Source organism: Panthera leo, chromosome C2, assembly GCF_018350215.1.
Source record: "Panthera leo isolate Ple1 chromosome C2, P.leo_Ple1_pat1.1, whole genome shotgun sequence".
Classification (NCBI taxonomy): domain Eukaryota; kingdom Metazoa; phylum Chordata; class Mammalia; order Carnivora; family Felidae; genus Panthera; species Panthera leo.
The window spans coordinates 58,722,413-58,744,404 of record NC_056687.1 but is presented as its reverse complement, the minus strand read 5'-3'; the positions used below and the strand labels follow the sequence as shown (position 1 = coordinate 58,744,404).

The window sequence follows — 21,992 nt, the reverse complement described above, 5'->3', positions numbered from 1 at the left end:
ATAGCTTGAAGGATAAAGTTGCTGACTAAAATATTAATATTGGTTCTGTCTTGTTGGAATTATTCAGTACAGTGCAATTTTTAATCACTGAGAGAAACTACAGCTTGAGAAACTTGAGTCTGCCTTGCATTTGTTTCATTTGAGCATATAAAGCATGCAATAAAGGCCATTGCTAATGAGGATAAATGTGTACATATATTAACTATCTGTACAATTCTTTGTTCCTTTATAATTTTTCTTACCTTCTAGTGTTTTTTAGTTTTTTTAATTTTTAAAAAATTTTTTAATCTCTACACCCAATGTGGGGCTCGAACTCACAAACCCAAGATCAAAAGTTGCATGCTCTACCAACTAAGCCAGCTAGGTGCCCCTGTTGTTTTTCAATAGATGCTGCTGGAGGTGCCATGGAATAAAATACTAGAGTCAAGGCAATATCATTAAAGAATTAAGTTTTTGACTGTTTTTGTATTGTATTTTGTTGAGTTAATACTTTTTCAGTAATAAATTAGTTCCTGATAACCACAGAGTTAATGGTAGCATTGGTTACAGTGAACTAAAATGCTTAAAACTTTGGGGAGAGAGTATTGTTTTCATTTGGGTTTTTTGTCTTTACCTAACTAGTTTAAATAATAAAAAGATTCTTTGAAATGAAAGAACAGAAACATTTGAAAAGGGAATATGCTGCTAAATCTTATCTTGTTAATGTATCTTCTCTAAAGAAATTACTCTTAGAATTCTTGTTTTATAAAATTTTACTTTCTTAAACGAAGATAGAGTATTAATGTAGACATTGTTTTCTCAGAAAAGCATTGGAAGATTAAAGGTAACTTTTTTTTTTTTTTTTTTTTTGGCGTGTAATAACCCATGAACAATGATTTTAAGTTAGAGCTGTTGTGAAACAGAAGTAATTGGGAAAATATGTGCATGTGTATTGCTTGAGTTGGGACACTGCAGTTACACTTAACAGACTTTCATTTTCTGCTCTCAAGAATAAGCCTGATTCCTGTCTTATAGTAAGATCAGTTCATGCTCATGTATAATGGAAATTCTCAAAAGCTTAAACTCTTTTCTTTCTCAGTTTTTTATTTCTGAAGAAAAACAAAAACTTGTGCAGTGTTCAACCTGCCCAGAAAGTCCAAGGTGTTAGAGGATTTAATTTCTTAACTGTGTTGGTGTTTTCTGAGTCAATCCAAAAGCTTCTAACCTCTTCTCCATTGTTTGGCACTGCGTTTCTCACTCTTGTTAATATGAAAAAGCTTTCAAAATGGGCTGTTATCTGAATTTAAAAAAAGAACAAAAAAAGAGAAGTGTACACTGTGATGTAGTAAACGATTCTTACATTGTAGGCCTGTGTCTATTTAGTAATTTTTCACAAAGATCTTCTTTGAGTTTTCAACCACTAGCAAGAATCTCTCTTCATCTTATTTATCCATAAAATGGTTTTGACATTTTAAATCCTGCAGTGTTACCTTTGTTCATTTCATGATACAGTATCCTTTTGGCATTATTTAATCCGAAGATAAAAATTGAATTTAAAATAAATAAAGAATAAAAAATAACACTCAATACTTTTTTTCTTCCAAAATTTAAACTTTATGGATGTAAAAAATTTTGCAGTTTTAGTAATAATAAAAAATAAATCACCAGACTGGTAGAGCAGGTTTGGTGTTGTTTGCATTTATGTGATTATTGTGTAACAAGATTACACAGATGGTCACTTTGGTATTTTACCATCTAGCATTCAGTGATGTTCAATTTTTCTTTTTCCTTTTTCTTTATATTCCTTCTAAATCCTAAATAGTTTGTGGCAGCTGGAGATCACTTAGTCCACCACTGTCCAACATGGCAATGGTAAGTAATCTTGAGTGAGAAATCGAAAATTAGTAAAAGGTATGACTTCATAATCACAGCAATTTGCAAAATAAATTAGGGCATGAACTTTAGAATGACCAGTTTAACCCTCTTCTAGTAGATTTCTTTGTTAAGCAGTGTGCCCATGATACTTAAAGTAAAATACAGGCTGACAAATTGGGTGTTATACCTATTTTGTTTTGCTCCATTAGAATAAAAGATATTTTTGAGATAAATGTCTTCCTTTATTAGTATTCACTTTCTTTGTAGTGTCTAGGTCTGATCTTACGGTGGATCTTTAAAAATTAATGTTCAAGAGTTCAATAAATTTGACCAGCTCACTTTTTTTTAACTAAAATGTTTATTGAATATTTTTATAACATTAATAAACACAGACATTTTATAGTCTTATGTTTTTTAATCATAAAACTTTGTATTCACGTTCAAAAGTATGTTCCCATTTTAGGAATTAGCCGAAAAGAAGGTTCATGATACTCATTAAGGTCTTAACTGGAAATTTGCTGGTAATAGGCTTTTTACATTTTAATTTTTTCATTAACACTTTTAATTATAAAATTAATTTAAGCAACTTAGCAGATCTCATAACATATTTTAAATATTCTGAATAATAACAATGTTTTAAAACAAATGCTGTTTCAGTACTTTCAAGTACTTACAGTAAAACTACCTGTGGCTGAAAAAGTGATCCCAATACTGACAGAGCTGTTTTAATTTAAAGGCTAGAATTGTTTTGGAATTACCATCTTGTTTGGATATAAGTGGCTCAACTCCTTCTCCCCCCGCCCCTTTTTTTTTTTAAATTCCCCCAATGACACTTTTACAATTGTTGTTGAAAGGCGTAGTTTTGATTTGGGAGCAGGGGTTCTAAAATTAATAAAGTTAGAACTGATACTGTTTTCCTTCATATCTAAAAAGCTTTAACAGTTAAAACTGTTTTAAGCCAAAGTTGAAACTCTCTTTTATCTGTGGCCTATTCTCTTCTTAATTTTTATATTTGACACATACCCAAAATGGTTGTTACTGCTCTTTGTCAATTGCTCTTTTAGAACGCTGTTTCTTAATGTACAAAAAAAGGCCAAAATGTCAGGTTTATTTTTATGTCCTTGTCTTCCTTACGTGTATTTCTGTTTTGTATTTAGAATTGAGTTAATATGATAGCAGTTGTCTGATGTAGTAAGGGTGATTGATTTTTTTAGATTACAAATTGTTAAAACTATATTTAGCTTGGTTCTAGCCTACAATTTTTTATATTTCAAGTCAAATAGGTATATAAAATTTAAAATAATATACATTTTATAAAAGGAAGTAATTTAGGATTTTCTTTAATAGGTATACATTTTCTTTAGGTTTCTTAGTCATAGTCTTTATTTGTCTAATTAGTTCAAACATATGATTAATAGTAGTATTATGGAGGTTTGGTATATGGTCAGGCTCTTCCTTTAGCAGGTAGTTTATAGTTTCACTTTATGAAATGTGATAGTTGAAATAGTTTTATTGTAACTTAGAAGTTAGTTACTCCAGTGTCCATACTGGCCGAACAGCTGGAGCCAAAGGAGCAATTCATTTTAAACCTGTGCTAGAAAAAGATAATTTGTATGTTACAGTTTTGTGTCTGCAGGCACCATCATGACCTTGTTGTATATTCTTCACTCAGAACTTAAGGCATTGCCATTTCATTGTTGAATTTGACAGTTGAGAATGGTCTAAAGAAGCCTAGAAGGCTACTAAAAGGTAGTAGGTCATTTCCTGGCTTTATTTTGTGCTCAAATGTATTAAACTTTAGACTGAAGCTCTGATAAGGCAGCAGACTCTCAGTTTTTGCAATAAACCACATGCCGCTCCAGCTCTGGCCAATTCCATTATGAGACCCACAGAAGAATCTTTGAACCAATTCTTGATAGTCCAAAGTAGCTATGAAAAATCAGAAATGGTTATAGCTGGCTCTGACCCACAGAAGGAATAGTGTTGAAGAGCAGGAGCCCTGCTGTTCTGTGTTTTGGTTTTATGACTGTGAGCCATCTGACTTCTTTAAGCTAAAATGGAGATGTTAATATTACCTCTTTGAGTTCTGAGGAGTAAATAAAAGTTAGAGTTTTAAGTCTTACACTTAATAAATACTTGATAAAAGGATTTTTTCTGTTTTCACTCATTATTTTTAACATTATCATCTTGTGACTCAAAGCATCTTTTTTCTCTTAGTTCCAATTTTAATAGAGTGGAAGAAACAAGGATCTTGCCAACCACCTACTTTGTTATGTAATGTCATGCAACTATTTTTCTGGCCTCCTCTTGGTCTGAAGATGTCTGAAGTAACAATACTTTAGAACTCAAAGTCTGAGATTATACTCACTAAGGAACAACATTTTCTTTTTGTTTGAGGCAAACATAATAGTTGTTTAGTAATTCTGTATTGTCTTTTTTGTCTCATGTGTAATATAAATTCTGTTAGGTCTGTCTGTGTCTCTTAGTACATTTTACTTAGAATGCTGTGTCTTTCCATGCCCTAACATACATCACTTAACAGCATCCTTCCCAAACCAGTCTTGAGACCGTTTTCTCAAGAGTGTGGATTGTGTAGTTTTGGTATTTAGATGTGATAGCTTCTGTTCTGTCTTTGCCTGTTAAAATAGTTCTCATATTTGGTCCTTTTTACTCTTTAAAGGGCTACAGGGGAAGAATTGAAAGTGAAGGCATATCTACCAACAGGCAAACAATTTTTGGTCACCAAAAATGGTAAGAATTACATTGTGTATATCAGTAAATCTTGCACAAAGAGTTATATTTAAAAAAATAAAACTTAATTTATGCTTGAAGCCATACTTACAGCTTCTCTCAGACAGAAACTTAAAAATTCGATGAAGTGCTGTGTTTTCTGTTGCTAGAGTATTTTTTCCTTATTTGGTTTTTACCCTCTTCCTTTTTGTTACTTCTTTTTGCCAAAAAGATCCACTTGTAAGGTGTGGAGGAAAAGGACCCTAGCAGAGTTGGAATTTTAATGGCCTTTTTTAAAAGTTGACTTCATAGTCATAATTTTTTTAGCTGTTTGATTCTGATCTCCTTTAGACTTAAACATTTGTCATGAAAAATGAAATTGATACTACCTTTGACATCTAAAAGCTCCAAGCTAAAGATTTTATTATCCATTGTGTCTTTTAAAGATTGCCTTTAGGAACAAAATTGTTTTTTGAAACAAGTGGTTTCTTATTTATGAAAACAGCCTCAGAAGGTTGTTATAGTCCCTATCTAATCACAAAACAGCACATTGATTTTTGTTCTGGTTTATCTATTACAGCAAAGGAAAACATGTATAACATACCAGGTTTTTTTTTTCTTTCCTACAGCATATGTTTTATTAGAGTTGATCATTTATATCCTGCTTGTTTTTTAAAGAAATCAGGAGATGAATAGCAATTTCTCAACTCTAGATCATGTTTTTACCTTATAATTGTTCAGTTCTAGGTTTATGTGAATAAAAATAACTGTTCACACATATGCTATGTGAAAAACTTGGCTCCAATATTATAGAAGATAGTAAAATTTAGCAGTTACTGACTTTTACACTAGCTTATCCTTTATGAATAGCTGGAACTTAGGTATGAATTATGAAATACATATTGAAAGTTACTGCAGCATTACAAACTGAAAGTCACCTCTACCACCTCTGAGAATGCCAGGTGGTGCCTTCATGTTTTGAGAGTAAAGCCATTAAAATAAGGTATTATTATGCATTAGCCTGAAATTGTACAGTGTCATCTCTGGCTTTAGCCTGCTGTTCTTCACAGACCATCAGGGTAAAGAATACACAGAAACTTTCAAGTAGAGAGGCACTTGGATGGCTCAGTGAGTTAAGCATTGGACTCTTGATATTGGCTTAGGTCATGATCTCATAGTTTGTGGGATTGAGCCCCATGTCAGGTTCTGTGCTGACTGTGTGGATCCTGCCTGGGATTCTCTCTCTCCCTCTCTCTCTGCCCCTCCACCTCTTGTGCTCTCGCTCTCTCTCTCTCTCTCTCTCTCTCTCTATCCCTCCCTCTCTATCCCTCCCTCTCTCCCTCCCTCCCTCTCCCCCTCTCCCTCTCTCCCTCTCTCCCTCTCCCCCTCTCCCCCTCTCCCCCTCTCCCCCTCTCCCCCTCCCCCCTCTCCCCCTCTCCCCCTCTCCCCCTCCCCCCCTCTCCCCCTCTCCCCCTCCCCCTCCCCCCCTCCCCCTCCCCCTCTCCCCCTCCCCCTCTCCCCCTCCCCCTCCCCCTCTCCCCCTCCCCCTCTCCCCCTCCCCCTCCCCCTCTCCCCCTCCCCCTCTCCCCCTCCCCCTCTCCCTCTCCCCCTCCCCCTCTCCCTCTCCCTCTGTCAAAATAAGTAAATAAACAAAAAAAATTTTCAGTAGAACTTTTCTACCTGTGTTCTGACAGAGGTATTTAGGGAAAGATAAGTGTGATCATTATGTATTTGTGAGCTGAATATAACTCTTTAAACACTTACTTAAGCACTTATTAGAAATGAAATACAGTATTTCCTTAAAATGGAATAAATTTTCTCTTTTTTTCTAATGGATTCATAGGAAGCAGATTATGTGCTAGTAACTGTATTTGCCACTTGTTTAATAGTGCCATGCTACAAGCGGTGCAAACAGATGGAATATTCAGATGAATTGGAAGCTATCATTGAAGAAGATGATGGTGATGGGGGATGGGTAGATACTTACCATAACACAGGTAAGAGGAGAATAAAATACTGTATTTTAGTCTAAATTGTTTTAAACTCTTTTACAATCTTTTATAACAGCATTGATTTTAAAAAACAACAACAACAAAGGATACATAAGGCACAGTTGTCCCAATACACTTTTACCTGAAAAATAGCAGGAAGACAAATTGGAAAAAAAAAGAAAAAGTGCCTTTGGAGAATACCAAATTTCTATAGTACTGCTACTTCAGTAGCAATTTGAAAATATCCATATCATTTTCTTTATTTCTAAAGAAAGAAAGACAATTAGTATTGCTGAGTATGCATACTGCTTTGCTTTAGAGTTCCTTATTTACGTGTCATTCCATTGCTGTGTGACGAACTTTAGGACAGGAACTACGCTTATATTTATTGTACTCCAGAGACCCACATTTAAAATTATTTAATAATTATTTGTTCAGTGACAAACACTGTATACTCTGTGGAGGTAGAGATTCATTGCTGAATCCTCAGTATCTAACATAGTATCTGATACACAAGTTGATCAATAGATTTTTGTTAAAGAAATTGACTAAATTTAAGCCTTTCGTAAGTGTGTTTGCAGAAGTTGTAAATCTGAATATGATTTTTTATTCCAAGTCCTAAACACCGATTTTGCTACTGTATTTAACTGTGTAAACGTAGATTAGTATATGCTGCTATAGCTAACTACCATTTATGACAGGGACAGCAGCATATACTAATGTGCGTTTATGTAGTTGTATGTAGTTACATAATATATAGTTACATGAATTAATTAATGTTAGTTAATAGTTAACAATTAATAGTTAATTTACACAGTTATATAAGTGCCATTTTTGGCTTAGTTTTAATGGAAAAAATGTGTTCTGAGTTTAAATCTAGGTACTAAAAATAAATTTTCTAAGTCCTAGAGAGTAGCAGCTGTATCAAAAGTAGTACTAGCACAGAGTTTCTCAGTCTTAGCAGTACTAACATTTTGGGCTGCGTGATTCTTTGTTGTAGCATTTCCTGTACATTGCAGAATGTTTAGCAGTATCTCTGGTACTAGATGCCCACTAGATGCCAGTAGTACTTACCCAATTGTGGTAATTAAGAATGCCTCCAGACAGTACCAAGTGTTCTGTGAAGGACATATTGCTGCCATCTGTTGAGACCCATACAGTAGTCAGAGGGCTAAGTAATCTGCACAGGAAAAAGTACCTTGTTAGGTCAGTTTTTCTCTACCCTTAAAAAGGGACACTGCCATGTGTTTCTTCATGGTGATAGAAGCATAGATTCAGTGCTTGGGCTTCTTCATTTGAAACCTGTTTCTTTTTCTTTCTTCCAGGATTTTATTTAAATTCAAGTTAGTCAACATATGGTGCAGTATTGGTTTCAGGAGTAGAATTTAATGATTCATCGCTTAAAAAAAAAAAAAAAAAAAGAGGTTAGAGTGGGAGAGAGCCAAAGCATAAGAGACTCTTAAAAACTGAGAACAAACTGAGGGTTGATGGGGGTGGGAGGGAGGGGAGGGTGGGTAATGGGTATTGAGGAGGGCACCTTTTGGGATGAGCACTGGGTGTTGTATGGAAACCAATTTGGCGATAAATTTCATATATTGAAAAAAAAATATATATATATAAAACAAAAATAATGATTCATCACTTAATATATAACACCCAGTGCTCATCCCAAGTGCTCTCCTTAGTGCCCATCACCCATCTAGTCCATCCCCTAACCCACCTCCCCTCCAGCAGCCCTCAGTTCTCTATAGTTAAGAGTCTCTTATGGTTTGCCTCCCTCTCTGTTTTTATCTTATTTTGCCTTGCCTTCCCCTGTGTTCATCTGTTTTATTTCTTAAATTCTACATAGGAGTGAAATCATATATTTGTCTTTCTCTGACTGACTTATTTCACTTATACACTCTAGTTCCATCCATGTTGTTGTAAATGGCAAGATTTCATTCTTTTTGATGGCTGAATAATATTCTGAAACTTGTTTGTTTCTTAACGTGTTGAGTGTTAATTAGTCAAGGCCTTAAGAAAATGTGGTTTGAAAACCTTTATTTTTTGACCTTTCCAAAATTGTTCAGCTGCTCTGCTTTAGTTTTCCTGTGTCTGGAAGACATGAGCAGGACCTCTATAGGCAATTGTTGACTAACCAAAGCCATTAGTTGTATCAGTATGTTTCTGATGTGAAGTAAATGAGCTATTCTGTTGTCTGGTTGTATTCTATTCCATAATCACTAGCTCAAAATTTGGTGCATATTTACAAAGGCATTCATTACAGAGGTAAGTAGGTATTAGTACGATTGGATTGATGAAAGTCTATTAAAGAAATTCAACAACTGAAAAAATGTTTGCCCTGCTGGAGAGATATCCTTAGAATTTTAGTTTAAACTCTATCCTGATCTGATTAAAACACTACTTCCGTTGGACTCAAAAGGCCATGTGCCCGGTTCCTTAGTTACCTCAGTTCTCTTTGCTTCATCCTTGCTTCTCATAGGTTTCTTTTATTTCTCTTAGCCCTTGTATTAGTCATGGTTCTCAGAGAAACAGAAACAATAGAATGTATATATAGATATAGATTAGATTATAGAGGTAGATACAGGTATAGATACATAGGTATACGTAGATTTATTTTGAGGAATTGGCTCACATGATTGTGGTAGCTAGCAAGATTGCAGTTTATAGGATGGACTGGCCAGCAGGCCGAAGACCCAGGTAAGGGTTGATTGCTTCCGCCTGAGTGTGAAGATAGTCTGAAAGCAGAATTCTTTCCTTCTGAGCACTTCAGTCTTTTCTTATAAGGCCTTCAACTGATTGGATGAGGCCCACCTACATTATGGGGAGTGATCTACTTTACTCAAAGTCTACTGATTTAAATGTTAGAGTCTACAAAAATCTAAAAACCACCTTCAGAGCTACATCTAGACTGGTGTTTGACCAGGCATCTGGACACAGTAACGTAGCCAAGGTGACATAAAATTAACCATCACAGTCTTTGAGAATGTTACCCTCATTAGAGTCATTTCAGCTTTTTTTTTTCTTTGTCAGTCCTACATTTAGAAGAGTCTAGTGGCATACTACTGCATTATTATATATAAATGAATTGAAGAGGTTTATTTTCTTTGTATCTATGTATTGGATTCAGGGAATCATTTTGTAATACCAATTCAGTATGTTAAGATTTGGATCTTAATGTTATGAAATAATCGTATCTATTATGTAATAATTTCTAAAAAAGGATGAAGTAAAAGCATTGTGCTAGAGCTGTGGATTGTGATATTTTCTATTAGTAAAAAGTGAGTTATTCTTTGGACATGTTGAACAGATGTATCAAAGTTTTAGAAGATTAAAAAGGGAGCAAAGCATATTTTGTATGTAGAGTTTTTTCTCTAGTGTATCTCGTCCTTCTTAAACTATCAAATTAGGGGGGCACCTGGGTGGCTCAGTTGGCTAAGTGTCCGACCTCAGCTCAGGTCATGATCTTGCGTATCATGAGTTCAAGCCCCGTATCGGGCTCTGTGCTGGCAGCTCAGAGCCTGGAGCCTGCTTCGGGTTGTGTCTCCCCCTCTCTCTGCCCCTCCCCTGCTCATGCTCTCTGTCTCTCAAAAAATGAATAAATGTTTAAAAAAAATTTTTTTAAATAAACTATCAAATTAGAAACATTGACATGGTCTCTCTCTCCCTGTCTTTCTGCCCCTCCCCCACTCATGTTCCCTCCCTGTCTCTGTCTCTCTTTCTCAAAATAAATAAAGAAGCTTTTAAAAAAGTGGTGGTGGGGACGCCTGGGTGGCTCAGTTGGTTAAGCAGCTGACTCTTGATTTCAGTTCAGGTCATGATCTCATGATTTGTGAGTTTGAGCCCTGCATCAGGCTCCACACTGACAAAATGAGGCCTGCTTGGGATTCTCTGTCTCTCCCTGTGTCTCTGCCCCTCCCATGCTTGTTCTCTAAATGAATAAATAAATAAACTTAAATAAACTGACATGTATTTTAAATGAGAATGTACTTAGCTGACTTGTGGTGCTGCCATCTGCTTAGTGCCACCTTCCTTGAGACAAGTATGCGAGGTAGTTGCTTAATGGGGTGCAGTAGACAGAGCATTGAACTAAAAGGTAGCACATATGGATTCGAATGCCAGTTTCTTCACTGTGAGACTCAGCAAGTCTCATTCGTTTCTTTATAAGGAGAAATGATTACCTAATTACCTCAAAAGATAGTGTTTATAAGGATAAAATAACCTATGGAAACAGTAAAATAGAAAGGTCCATGTAAGTGTGGTATGGTATTACTACTTCTGGCTCTCCTAGATTTCTGAAACAAATAACATTAATATCTTCTTGAGAAAATTTTAATGCAGGTTTAAATGAAATATGAATATGAATCCTATAGTCTTCTAATGTGTTCAGTCTGAGAATGAATATATATTTGATAAAGACTCACACAGGGAAAGTAAATGAGGAATGGTAAATGAGTGATAGAATAATTCATGGTAAAATATCAAAATGGTATATTTTTTAATTTGAGAAGTGCTTTTGGCATTATTTATTCCTATTAGAGTTTATTTGTAAAAATACTGCTAACATTGCCTCCTTATTTCAGAGGAGTTGTGAGAATTTAGGTAATTTTAAGTGTTAATTTATATGTTGCTTGAATCTGGGAAATGGTAGATGTTTACACTTTAATCCAGGTATTTTTTTGAACTTTAAACAGGTATTGCAGGAGTAACTGAAGCAGTTAAGGAGATTACATTGGAGAGCAAGGTACTGGTTAATTAGTTACATTTCTAAATTCAGTGTTGTAATTATTTGCATATATATATATTCTTATTCAAGCTTTTTAAAATTCGAGTTATTTTTTTCTCCTCTCACTTTTTTATACGACCATATCAAAACTACTCCTTCTCAGTGCTTATCTTCCTAAATCCGTGTATGATAAAAATTTTTTTTCAGATTGTAACTGGTAAAAACAACTAATTTTCACTAATTGGGAAGGCTACTATGCTAGTTTAAAAGAAATGTTTTTATTTTTAAGTATAAAATTTTCTGTGAATAGAAGTTTTTGAAGAGGTTTATGTACTTAGTGATTAGTAGCTACTAATTTCAAATTTTGTAGTTTAAACATTGTCTTAAGTAATTTACTCATTCCCTCTGTAATCTCTTAATTTATAGTTGTTTTCAGTGGAAGTTTTTGTTTTTGAAAATTTAAAGGTAAATTTTAACATCATCCAGAATGGATTTTGACTGAGTGGGAGCTAAATCAGTTGAGTTTTATTGTATGGTTTATTGTGGGGAGAGGGGATAAAAATCTGTAATGGGGTGGAATTTTTCTGCTTGAAAATTTTCAGTTAATTCAAGCTAACTTTATTATAGAAGCTTTTCATTTCTAAAGAGAGGATGATTGCAGCTGTCTTCATATTTTTATATTTGAAATAATATGAAAAATACAAAATGCCTTTATTCTTTCTTTATTATTTTGTTAATCTCTTAGAGAGCAGAATGTTTGGACAGAATAATTGCATTTCTTTTGTCCTTAGGAAACACTTGATACAACATTTGCTACAAGTTTAAGATACTCTTTTTTGTGTGTTTTTATCATTTAGATCTTTTGGGATTCATAACTGAGTCTTAACAGGAAGGGTTAGAAACTAAAACAAGTTTTCTTTTTGTTTTGTTTTGTTTTTTTAATGTACAGTTTTATGCTTGCTAGGGATTAAGGTTCAGTTCATTGGCCTGAAAATTCAGCCTTTTGAAATTCTGTTTTTTGGAGAGTTTGAATGACTGAAAAACCCCAAAATGGCTTTGGCTACTTTAGAAAATCTTGTTTACTCTGGCTGTTAATTATGTATCCTTCAGCCTTTGGGAATGATAAATGGCAGTGTAGTATGGGGTAGCATTTTATGATAGGTTGATGATAATTCTTGAAAAAATTTTTTATAAATGCAGTAGTGGTTAATATGGTACTTGATATCCCATCTAACATCCTTATGTCCTACTAAAGTGTAAATACTTAGAATAATGGACAACTGGAATATATCTTTCCTGTCATTTCCTATGTAATATAGAATTTATATTATTTTTCATAATTTAATGCTTAGAATATTTGTTGTCCAGACCCAAATATTAATCTTTCTTGTTGATTTCTACTGTATTCTGTTTCAAGTATGATCACCATGACATCAACGTGATTAAAATTTCTCTTAACAATCACTTTGTCAGATATTGGCTCTTCTAATAATTACCCAGATATTATCTTTCTTCTCTGGTTTCACATTTTGAGTGTAGTAATGATACATACAATTTAAGCTTCTAGTGGTAAATAAAATCTTCCCTAAGTAAAATTACGAATTAGGTGAAACTAGATAGCCAGGATTTTTTTTTTTTTTTTTACTTTACTACATTGACTTCACTTTTTTAGAATATTGATTTTGTGAAATAATTCTATATTAGGCTTGTCTTTGGTTAGCATTATTCTTTTATTCTAGTGCAAATATAGGTTAAAAATTGAACTGAAATCTTACATACTATAGTAACTGTAGAGTCTGATAATTTTACTTAATTCAACTGAAGATATTGTTAACAAATTAGAACATAATGTTTGGTTTCTAATAAGTTTAACTTATAAATGTATTGTGATTTATAAAATATGCCTTTTTTTTCTTTTAAATTATGTGTGTAAGTTATAACTATGAACCAGTTTCCTAATACTAATGAATTGGTTAAATAAAAATACAGTTTTTTGGAAGTGCAACTGACAACTATTTTTAAATGGAGAGCTTAGGTGATTCTTGGTACTTCTATAATACTTTTATATTTTTCAGTCACAGCACTTAGCATATCATTTTTAATATTTGGCTTATGGGTTTGTCATCTCCAGTGGAGTAGGAGTTTCTTGAGGATAAGAACTGTCTTTACCACTCTCATTTTCACGGTGGTTTGCACTGTGCTGATGCATGAGTGCTCAGTGTGTGAACTAATGGACATACTTAAGTGACTTTAAATATACTTATTTTCAAAGGACAGTATAAAACTTCAAGATTGCTCAGCAATATGTGAGGAGGAAGAAGAGGAAGATGAAGGAGAAGCTGCAGATATGGAAGGTATTTGTGTTCTAGATTTGCTTTAATCACACTAGAATATGGATTTTGGAGTATTTGTAGTTGAGGCGGACAAGAATTCTACTCCATTGTGTTCTAGATTTTAACATTTAACAGCCTACAGAGGCTTTTATTTAAACTTAAGTAGTGCAGAACTTACCTTATCTTGGACTCTTCTACTTTACCTAAGGCATAGCCTTGATAGCATTATTTCCAGTGGGATACATCTTAGTCATAAATCTTTAACACTGGGGACAGCTCTAATTCTTTTTTTTTTTCTTTAATGTTTATTTCTGAGAGAGAGAGAGAGAGAGAGCCTACACATGTGGGCACATGCTTGAACAGGGGAGGGGCAGAGAGAGAGGGAGACAGAGAATCCCAAGCAGGCTCCATGCTGTCAGCGCAGAGCTGGATGCAGGGGTCAAACTCACAGACCAAGAGATCATGACCTGAGCCAAAATCAAGAGCTGGACACTTAACCCACTAAGCCACCCAGGTGCCTGCTTAAAAGCTAATTCTTGAAAACTATTTCAGAGCAGAGCAAAGTGTGCTCTTGTATTATGCATACTTTTCTTCTTTTGACCAAATACATAGAATTTATGGTGAGATAGAAATGTTCTGTAGCACGCAGAAGTGGAAGATGGTGCCAAGGAGAGTTGAGGCGCTGTTAATAGCAAGTGGCATTTGCTCATGAGGAGATGACGCGTAGCTGAATTGCCAGCATAGTCTTGACTCAAAGTACTTTTCTGTTTTGTTTTCTAAATTACTTTTGAGTCTTCATGAAACCTAGCTGTATATCTGTTACTGAATTCTAGTGAGAGTTTTGTCCTTATTCTTGTGGCAAACACCCATTCTTGGAAGAAATCTGTATGAGTTACTTGTAACCAGAATTGCTCACAGCAGCCTCACATACCAACCATCCCAGTGATCGACTTCTGTATTTAAACCTCCAGTCCAGATCTCCTGAACTTCAGAGGTACTTGTGTAGTTTCCTTTGTACCTGGATGTCTCATAATTGTCAGAACCACCTTCTTGCACAAATACTTTTGTGCATTCCATCTGTCTGAATGGTGTACAGTTATCCAGGCTGGGGTAGAGGGTAGGAAGAATACAGTGAAGAAAGCACTGTTTTTAGAGTACAAGTTGTGGGACTGCCTTAAATATCTGACCGACAGCCTTTTAGTGTGTTTGTGACATTTCCCTTGGATAGAGCTGAAGAAAAAATTGCTGTGTGTGGAATTTTGCTTAAAAAACTGTGTTGATGGTATAGGAGGTAATATAATAATTAATATAACAGGCAGTTTTCATTAGTCAGCAAATATTTATTGGGCAATATAGTATCTATGTAGCAGGCACTGTTCTTGGTGCTAGAGATAAAGCAGTAGACATCTTATGGAGCTTATATTCTAGTTATGGGAGACAAAAAAAAAACAATAGATAAGCAATATACTTTATTAGGTGGTTATAAGTATTAGCAAAATAAAGGAGGGGGAGGGGACAGAGAGTCTTGGGGAGGGATGAGTACTATTTAAAATAGGTTGATCAAGAAATTCATTGAGAACATGAATTTTAAGTAAAAGCCTGGCAGGAGGTGAGTGAGCAAGCTATTTGGATATCTGAGGCCCTGAGGAAGGAGCTTGTGTGGCTTATATAAAATACTGTGAGCAGGGGCACCTAGCTGGCTCGGTCGGTAGGGCATGTGACTCTTGATCTCGAGGTCATAAGTTCAAGCCCCACATTGGGTATAGAACTTACTTTAAAAAAAAAAAATCCTGTGTCCAGAGATGAGCGAGGGCAGAGAAGTAAGGCATGGAGTCAATGAGGTAACCTTGGGACCAGATCATGTAGGGCCCTGGCTTTAACTCAGTGAGATGAGAAGCCATTGGAAGGTTTTTGTAACTAGAAGAGCAACTTAGAATAAGATTTACTATTTTAACAGAATCACTGTAATTGTTGTATTGAGAACAGGCTGAAGGGGATTAGGGACAACAGGATACTGTTTGGATAATCTAGGCAAGAAATGATAAGAGCTTGGGCTCGAGTGGCAACACTGACAGTGATGAGAAATAGACTTCTGGACATATTTTGAGGGTAGGGTCGAAGGGATTTGCTGCTGAGTGGGAAGTGGCACGGGAGAGACAGAGTAGCCAAAGATTTTTGTTGTGAGTGTCTGGCAAGGTGTCTTGAACTGAGATGAGGAAAATTGTAGGACCAAATAGCTTTGGAGGGGGAGTTTAGGAGTTCAGTTTTAGATGTGTGCTGTTTGCCATGTACATTAGTCATTCCATTGGAGCCATAAGTAAAGAGTTAGATATTGTGAGCAGGGGTAAATTTGGGGATCAGTAGCATTTAAAGCCATTCAGACTGGATGAAATCATCAAGGGAGTAAGGGTAGATAGAGAAAAGACAAAGTCCAAAAACTGAGCCCTTGGTTACTATAGAGTTTTTTTAAAAGAAAAGAAAGAAAAAAAGGAAATAAAGTTGAGATGAAGAAGAACCAAGCATAGAAGTTAGTAAAGGAGAAGCCACTGAGATGAGAGGCAAAGCCAAGGAAAGTGTTCAGGAAGGTGGGAATAAATCATCCAGATGGTCTTAGAAGGTCAGTTAAGATGAAACCTGGGAATTTACCCCTGGATTCAGCAAAGAGGAAGTCACTGATGATTTTAATAAGCACACTTTATGCAATTATATAAACAGCCTTATGTTATACAGTGGAGTCACTGAGGGTTCTACAGTATCATGCCATTTGGTATTGCTAATAGACAGTAGCGTGGACCAAGCCTTGCCATGCTGATGTTCTCTGGCTTTGTCAGGTATAGTGCTGCTTTGGAAGTGTGGAATTAGCCCACTCATACCTATTCAGTATCTTCAGTTAAAAACAAAAGCAGGGGTGCCTGGGTGGCTCAGTCGGTTAAGTGTTCGACTCTTGGTTTCGGCTCAGGTCTCGATCTCATGGTTTCGTGAGTTTAAGCCCTGTGTCAGGCTCTGTGCTGACAGTGCAGAGCCTGTCTCCTGCTCATGCTGTCTCTGTGTCTCTCAAAATAAAAAAGTCAATAAATAAGTAAATAAAGTAAAAACAAAAGCAAAAACCCAGGTTTTGAATGATACTCTGAAGTAATATATGTTATTTGGTTTAAGAAATCTTGTACTTGATTAATCTTTTGTTGCTTTTTATAACAGAATATGAAGAAAGTGGATTGTTGGAAACAGATGAGGTTTGTAAATTGAGTTTTTAGTTAACTTTTACTGAATAAACTTGCTGATTAATATTTCTAATAGTATCTTGATCTTTCCAGTAAACTTTTATTTATATGTTTACATTGGTTATAGCGTATAACATTTTAGCTTTGACTTTTAAGTTCTATTTGTTTTTGGAAAAAAATACAAGGTGGGAAAATTACCTTTTATAAATTGTTACATTCATACTAATTTTAACGGCTATAAATTTTTCTCCATTATTGCTAGGCTACCCTAGACACAAGGAAAATGGTAGAAGCTTGTAAAGCTAAAACTGATGCTGGAGGTGAAGATGCTATTTTGCAAACGCGAACTTACGACCTTTATATCACTTATGATAAATATTACCAGACACCACGGCTATGGTTGTTCGGCTATGATGAGGTACAAACAGAAAATATATTTATAATTTTTGGATTTACTTCCTTTGTCATTAGGTCCATGTGTATATACTGTGACCTTTTAAATTTTAGAAATCATTTGTTTTATAATTTCATGATTAATACTGAACTTGATTCTTATTTTAAAGAAACTATGAATTATTCAGTGTGACAATAACACTACTAAGAATTAAACAGAAATAATCTGCTACATATTTATTGCTTTGTTCTTGAGGTTATTCATTCATAATGTAAGAGAAATTGAACTTAGTTTCTTGTATTAAATTTTGGGGGTATTACATTTGTTGCGTACATAAGACATTTACAAAATGATCATGTTGCGTGTGTTTTTTTTCCTTAAGACGGAAAACCTTTTTTTTTTTTTTAACTTGTTTACGTAATTGAATTAAGGGATAACTGAAATAAAATCAACTTGTTTTAACATGTATGTCATTCTTATGACTATAAATGGGAAAATAAAAAAGTAAAACAAAATAGGCCCCAAAGATGAATTAAAAAGTTATAAAATTGTTTCGACAGCTATGAACTTACTTTTTTGTGGAATCTTTACTGCAGCTGAAGTTATATAACCTTGGTGTACAGACTCCTTCCTCCTTTCCCTAGTATAAATAAATTGTAATTTCTTCCCCAAAGAGTCTGGTGATTCTAAATAGTCTGTAATAGTGTATTGCAGGTGATATGGGAGGGAGGGATATATCTATTTTAAACATTGAAGTTTAGGCCTGAAATTTTTTAAGTGTTTTTTCTTTGTTTGTTTTTGTTTTTGTTTTTTGAGAGAGAGCGCAAGCAGGGGGTGGAAAGAGGATCTGAAACAGGCTCTGTGCTGACAGCCGCCAGCCCAATGTGGGGCTTGAACTTCTGAACCACGCAAGATCATGACCTGAGCCAAAGTTGGATGCTCAATTGACTGAGCCACCCAGGTGCCCCAGGCTTGAAAGATTTTAAACAGTGATTTCAAAACATTTTTTATCATTTCAGCAAAGGCAGCCTTTAACAGTTGAACACATGTATGAAGACATCAGTCAAGATCATGTGAAGAAAACAGTGACCATTGAAAATCACCCTCATCTCCCACCTCCTCCTATGTGTTCAGTTCACCCGTGCAGGTGTGTGTGTGTGTGTGTGTGTGTGTGTGTGTGTGTGTGTGTGTGTATTGTGTTGTGTGTCCATAAGGATTTATTACTTGAGAGTCTGTAAACAAAGTGTCCTAACAGAAAAGTTTAATAAACAAGTAAAATTCTCTTTTGTCTTTTTTAGAAAGGTTCTTGTGCTTAAATATGTAAGAACAAAGGAAAAAGACCAATTTATTTTAAGTTTAATTAATAAGACTATTTTTTATTCTCTTTGTGTGTTTAGCTATAGTGTAGTATAGATCTTTGTGGTTTTACTGTTTTCAGCTCCAAGAATAGTTTAGGAGATGCTTTTTAGATTAAAAAGTACTCATCATTTAGACATGGTTTGCCCTATTGTGACAAATCTTGCTATGAATGTGGAGTATAAAGTTATCCTTGTGTTTTTTATTTATCTCCTTTTATTGGTTAGTGAAGGAAGATGTATTCAGAGTTTCTATTTTCCTTTAGTCTCCAGTTAAGAGATATTCAGCCCTACTGTTTGGGATTTTCTTTGCATCATTGTGTTTTCTTAGGGCCAAGTAAGTGAAGCGGGCTCTATATGCACAATTTACTCTGTTATTTCTAATGGGTAACTCTTACAAATCACTGAGAAATTCTGGTAACAATATTTTTTGGATGAAAACTTTGGTATTCCATTGACTAATTAGATGCAACATTCTAGTTTTTAAAAATTCTTAGTATTTTCTTCTTATTTTTTGCAACCTCTTTGTCCTCATACTTTATCCAATAGAAAGCCTAGTTCATTTTTCCAGTTTATTTATGTCAAGAGTTGTTAATATTGCTAACTGAAAAGTAATTCAAGAGTCATTAGTTTTAGTTTTGAATTATCTGAAAGGTTTTCATTTTATTTTGTTGCCTTCTCTGATGGTTTGAGGTTTTAGGATGGTGCTTATCAAACTGAGGCATGTCTCTTTCTTAGCTGTGTTAGGGAAAAGAGATAAGTAATTTAACTGGTAATTAATGTTAAACGTTTTAATAAATGGCTGTATTATACAATGTAATGTAAGTAGCAAAAAGTTGGGGGCCTATAAGGTAAGATTTCAAGTACATTTTAGGCCTGGCCATGGGCCACCTCAGATTATGTTTTTGGATTCTCAGGACTCTGAGAATCTTTTTTTTTTTTTTTTTTTTTTTTTTAAACTGTATTTTATTTTTATTTTGAGAGAGAGTGAGCAGGGGCTTATTCTCAGCTAAATATTTGAGCAGCTGAAATCCCAGCATTGTAAATATGTCTTTGTTTTTTTTTTTTTTTTTTTTGATTAGCTGTTACCATGTAGGTTTTTTGAATTTGCCTGGTATAATTCTTGTTTCTTAGAGCACACAGCCCTTGCTCTGCAATTATACCCTGGCATGGTTTCCCTTTTCTCTAGTTTTCTGCTGCACTATCCCCCAAACTCCTTCAGCCCGCATTGTAGGATAGCTAACTAGTGCCATTGTGTTTGTGACTACCATAGCTTTTAAAATTTAGCCTGAGCTCCAGTAAAATATTCTACATGACTCAACAATCTGATTTGTTTGGGAAGAGGAAGGAGAATATTTTATAATATAACTATTACGTTAAAATTAATTCACTGACACTAATAAGGTAGATTCCTTGCTTTTCCTATTTTGATCTAATCTATGCTGATAAGATTTATTTATTCTTTTGCTTTTAGGCATGCTGAGGTGATGAAGAAAATCATTGAGACTGTTGCAGAAGGAGGGGGAGAACTTGGTGTTCATATGTATCCTTACCTGTGTATGTCATTAGTGGCACATTGGCTCCTAGGATTGTTTTCCTCTTTGGGACATGTAGTATAATGTTAATGACACAGTACCTATAACTTGTTTTAGCCCCTCATATCTGGAAGTCTTAATGGGAGTCTTTATTTAGAAAATGCCATATTGTGATAGTTATGCTTTGTCCAGATGATGAGCACATGTTCCTTTGTGCTCCCATCAGCCCTGCCTTATGACAGAACCTCGGTCAGTGTGTTTGTCTAGGTAGCAGCTTGCTAGTTGCTTTTGTTTGTGGAAGAGGCAATGGCTAAGAGTATGTCAATATAGAACCATTGCTCTTAATGGAAAAAAACGGGCAAAAAGAAGAGTAACCTACTAATTTAGAGGATAACACATGAGTATCTTTTCCCTAAGTATATTTCCAGTTTAACTATTATTAAAAAATGTGCTTCCCATCAGGTAAAAGTAAAGTTAGGTTGTGTCATTCTGAGGTCTCTGAAACAGAATTCAGCTTAATAGGTTAATAAAAAGTAAAGCACACGAAGTATATTTCATATATTCTTAAAATATAGTATCTTTTTTATTTTAAGAGCACCCTTCTTATATCTTACTATGGTTTTCCTACTTCTGGGGTTGACAAGAATAAACTAAACTGCTGGATCCTGAAATACATGTACCCATAGCATGGATTTGGCAAAAGCAGCCAAAGTCAATAATGTAGATGCCAAATAGTTTACATAAGTTTGGTGCTAGATTGATATAACACTTGGTTCTTGCCACTCAGTGTTAGATGTAGACTGTGAGGGGTCACCCCTGTCTTAGAACTGTAAAGGACCTAAAAATTGCTAATAAAGTGTGTCCCTCAGAAGAACACTGGGCTTATTTGACACTGAAACAAACCTGGAACCCTCGGACCAAGCCAGTCTGGTTCCTGAAACCCTATTGCACAAAACTTGAGCATTCATCTCTGTGTTGGAGACTGGGTAGCGACTTGTAAGACTCTGTGTTTAATAATTGAGTCATCAGTTCCCCCAATAAAAATTAAGGTCTTAATATTTTCAGGTGCAGTGGAACATAGAAAAAAAATTCAGGATTTTATTAAACACAGTCTAGTGTAGCAGATTGTATGGCAAGTACATACACTAACTACAATCAATCCTTATGGAGGGTTTCCACTTAATTATTTTTTTCTCTTTTGCTTCAGTGCTTTTATATTTTTTACCCTATGTTATTTTCTAACAAACTAATAGGCAGTAAAGGAACCATTTCCCACTCATTTAAACATGAACAACCTTGTTCTCACTTTTATATAAAAAAAAAAAAATGGGCTCATGCAAACTCATACTTATTAGGAAGTTTCACATTTTAATAATGTGAAATGGGAGTAGGTCAAGCAGTCTTCAAGTTACAGAGAACCTCATGTTGAATAGACACAAACTTCCATGAATTATTTTTTAATATACTTAAGATTTTGTCTTATGTATTTTTTCTGAGAAATTGTTTAATAAGGATAATTACAATGTTAGCTTAAATCCTAGTACTATTTACCAAACAATTTTCCTTAGCTAAAGACCTTTAGGTATCTTCTAATTTTCTTGAAGTTCGTACAAGCTGTCATTCCAACAATAGAATATGACTACACAAGACACTTCACAATGTAACGAAGAGAGCATAGAATTTATCCTAATTACTGGTTCTGATTTTTAAAGAATTAACCCATAGATGTGACATTGACCATATACACCAATATGTACAATTTCTCTAATAAAGGGACTTATATGTTTATGCATTAAATAAAAAAAGTTCCACTACCAGCCTTATTTGTTTAATAAAAATGAGTGTAAAGAGAC

General features: G+C 34.8%; 1 protein-coding gene across 1 annotated transcript in view; it reads left to right on the top strand.

The window, feature by feature from the left end:
- The window catches only part of ATG3 (autophagy related 3), a 27,114-nt gene extending 5,122 nt beyond the window's left edge, over positions 1-21,992 (top strand). Inside the window, exons 3-12 of the mRNA XM_042954435.1 lie at positions 1,802-1,851; positions 4,535-4,605; positions 6,474-6,581; positions 11,270-11,319; positions 13,574-13,655; positions 16,833-16,867; positions 17,118-17,273; positions 18,269-18,396; positions 20,079-20,147; positions 21,722-21,992. Coding sequence (XP_042810369.1) covers positions 1,802-1,851; positions 4,535-4,605; positions 6,474-6,581; positions 11,270-11,319; positions 13,574-13,655; positions 16,833-16,867; positions 17,118-17,273; positions 18,269-18,396; positions 20,079-20,147; positions 21,722-21,803 — 831 coding nt within the window. The 3' untranslated portion in view covers positions 21,804-21,992. The remainder of the gene's footprint in view (positions 1-1,801; positions 1,852-4,534; positions 4,606-6,473; positions 6,582-11,269; positions 11,320-13,573; positions 13,656-16,832; positions 16,868-17,117; positions 17,274-18,268; positions 18,397-20,078; positions 20,148-21,721) is intronic.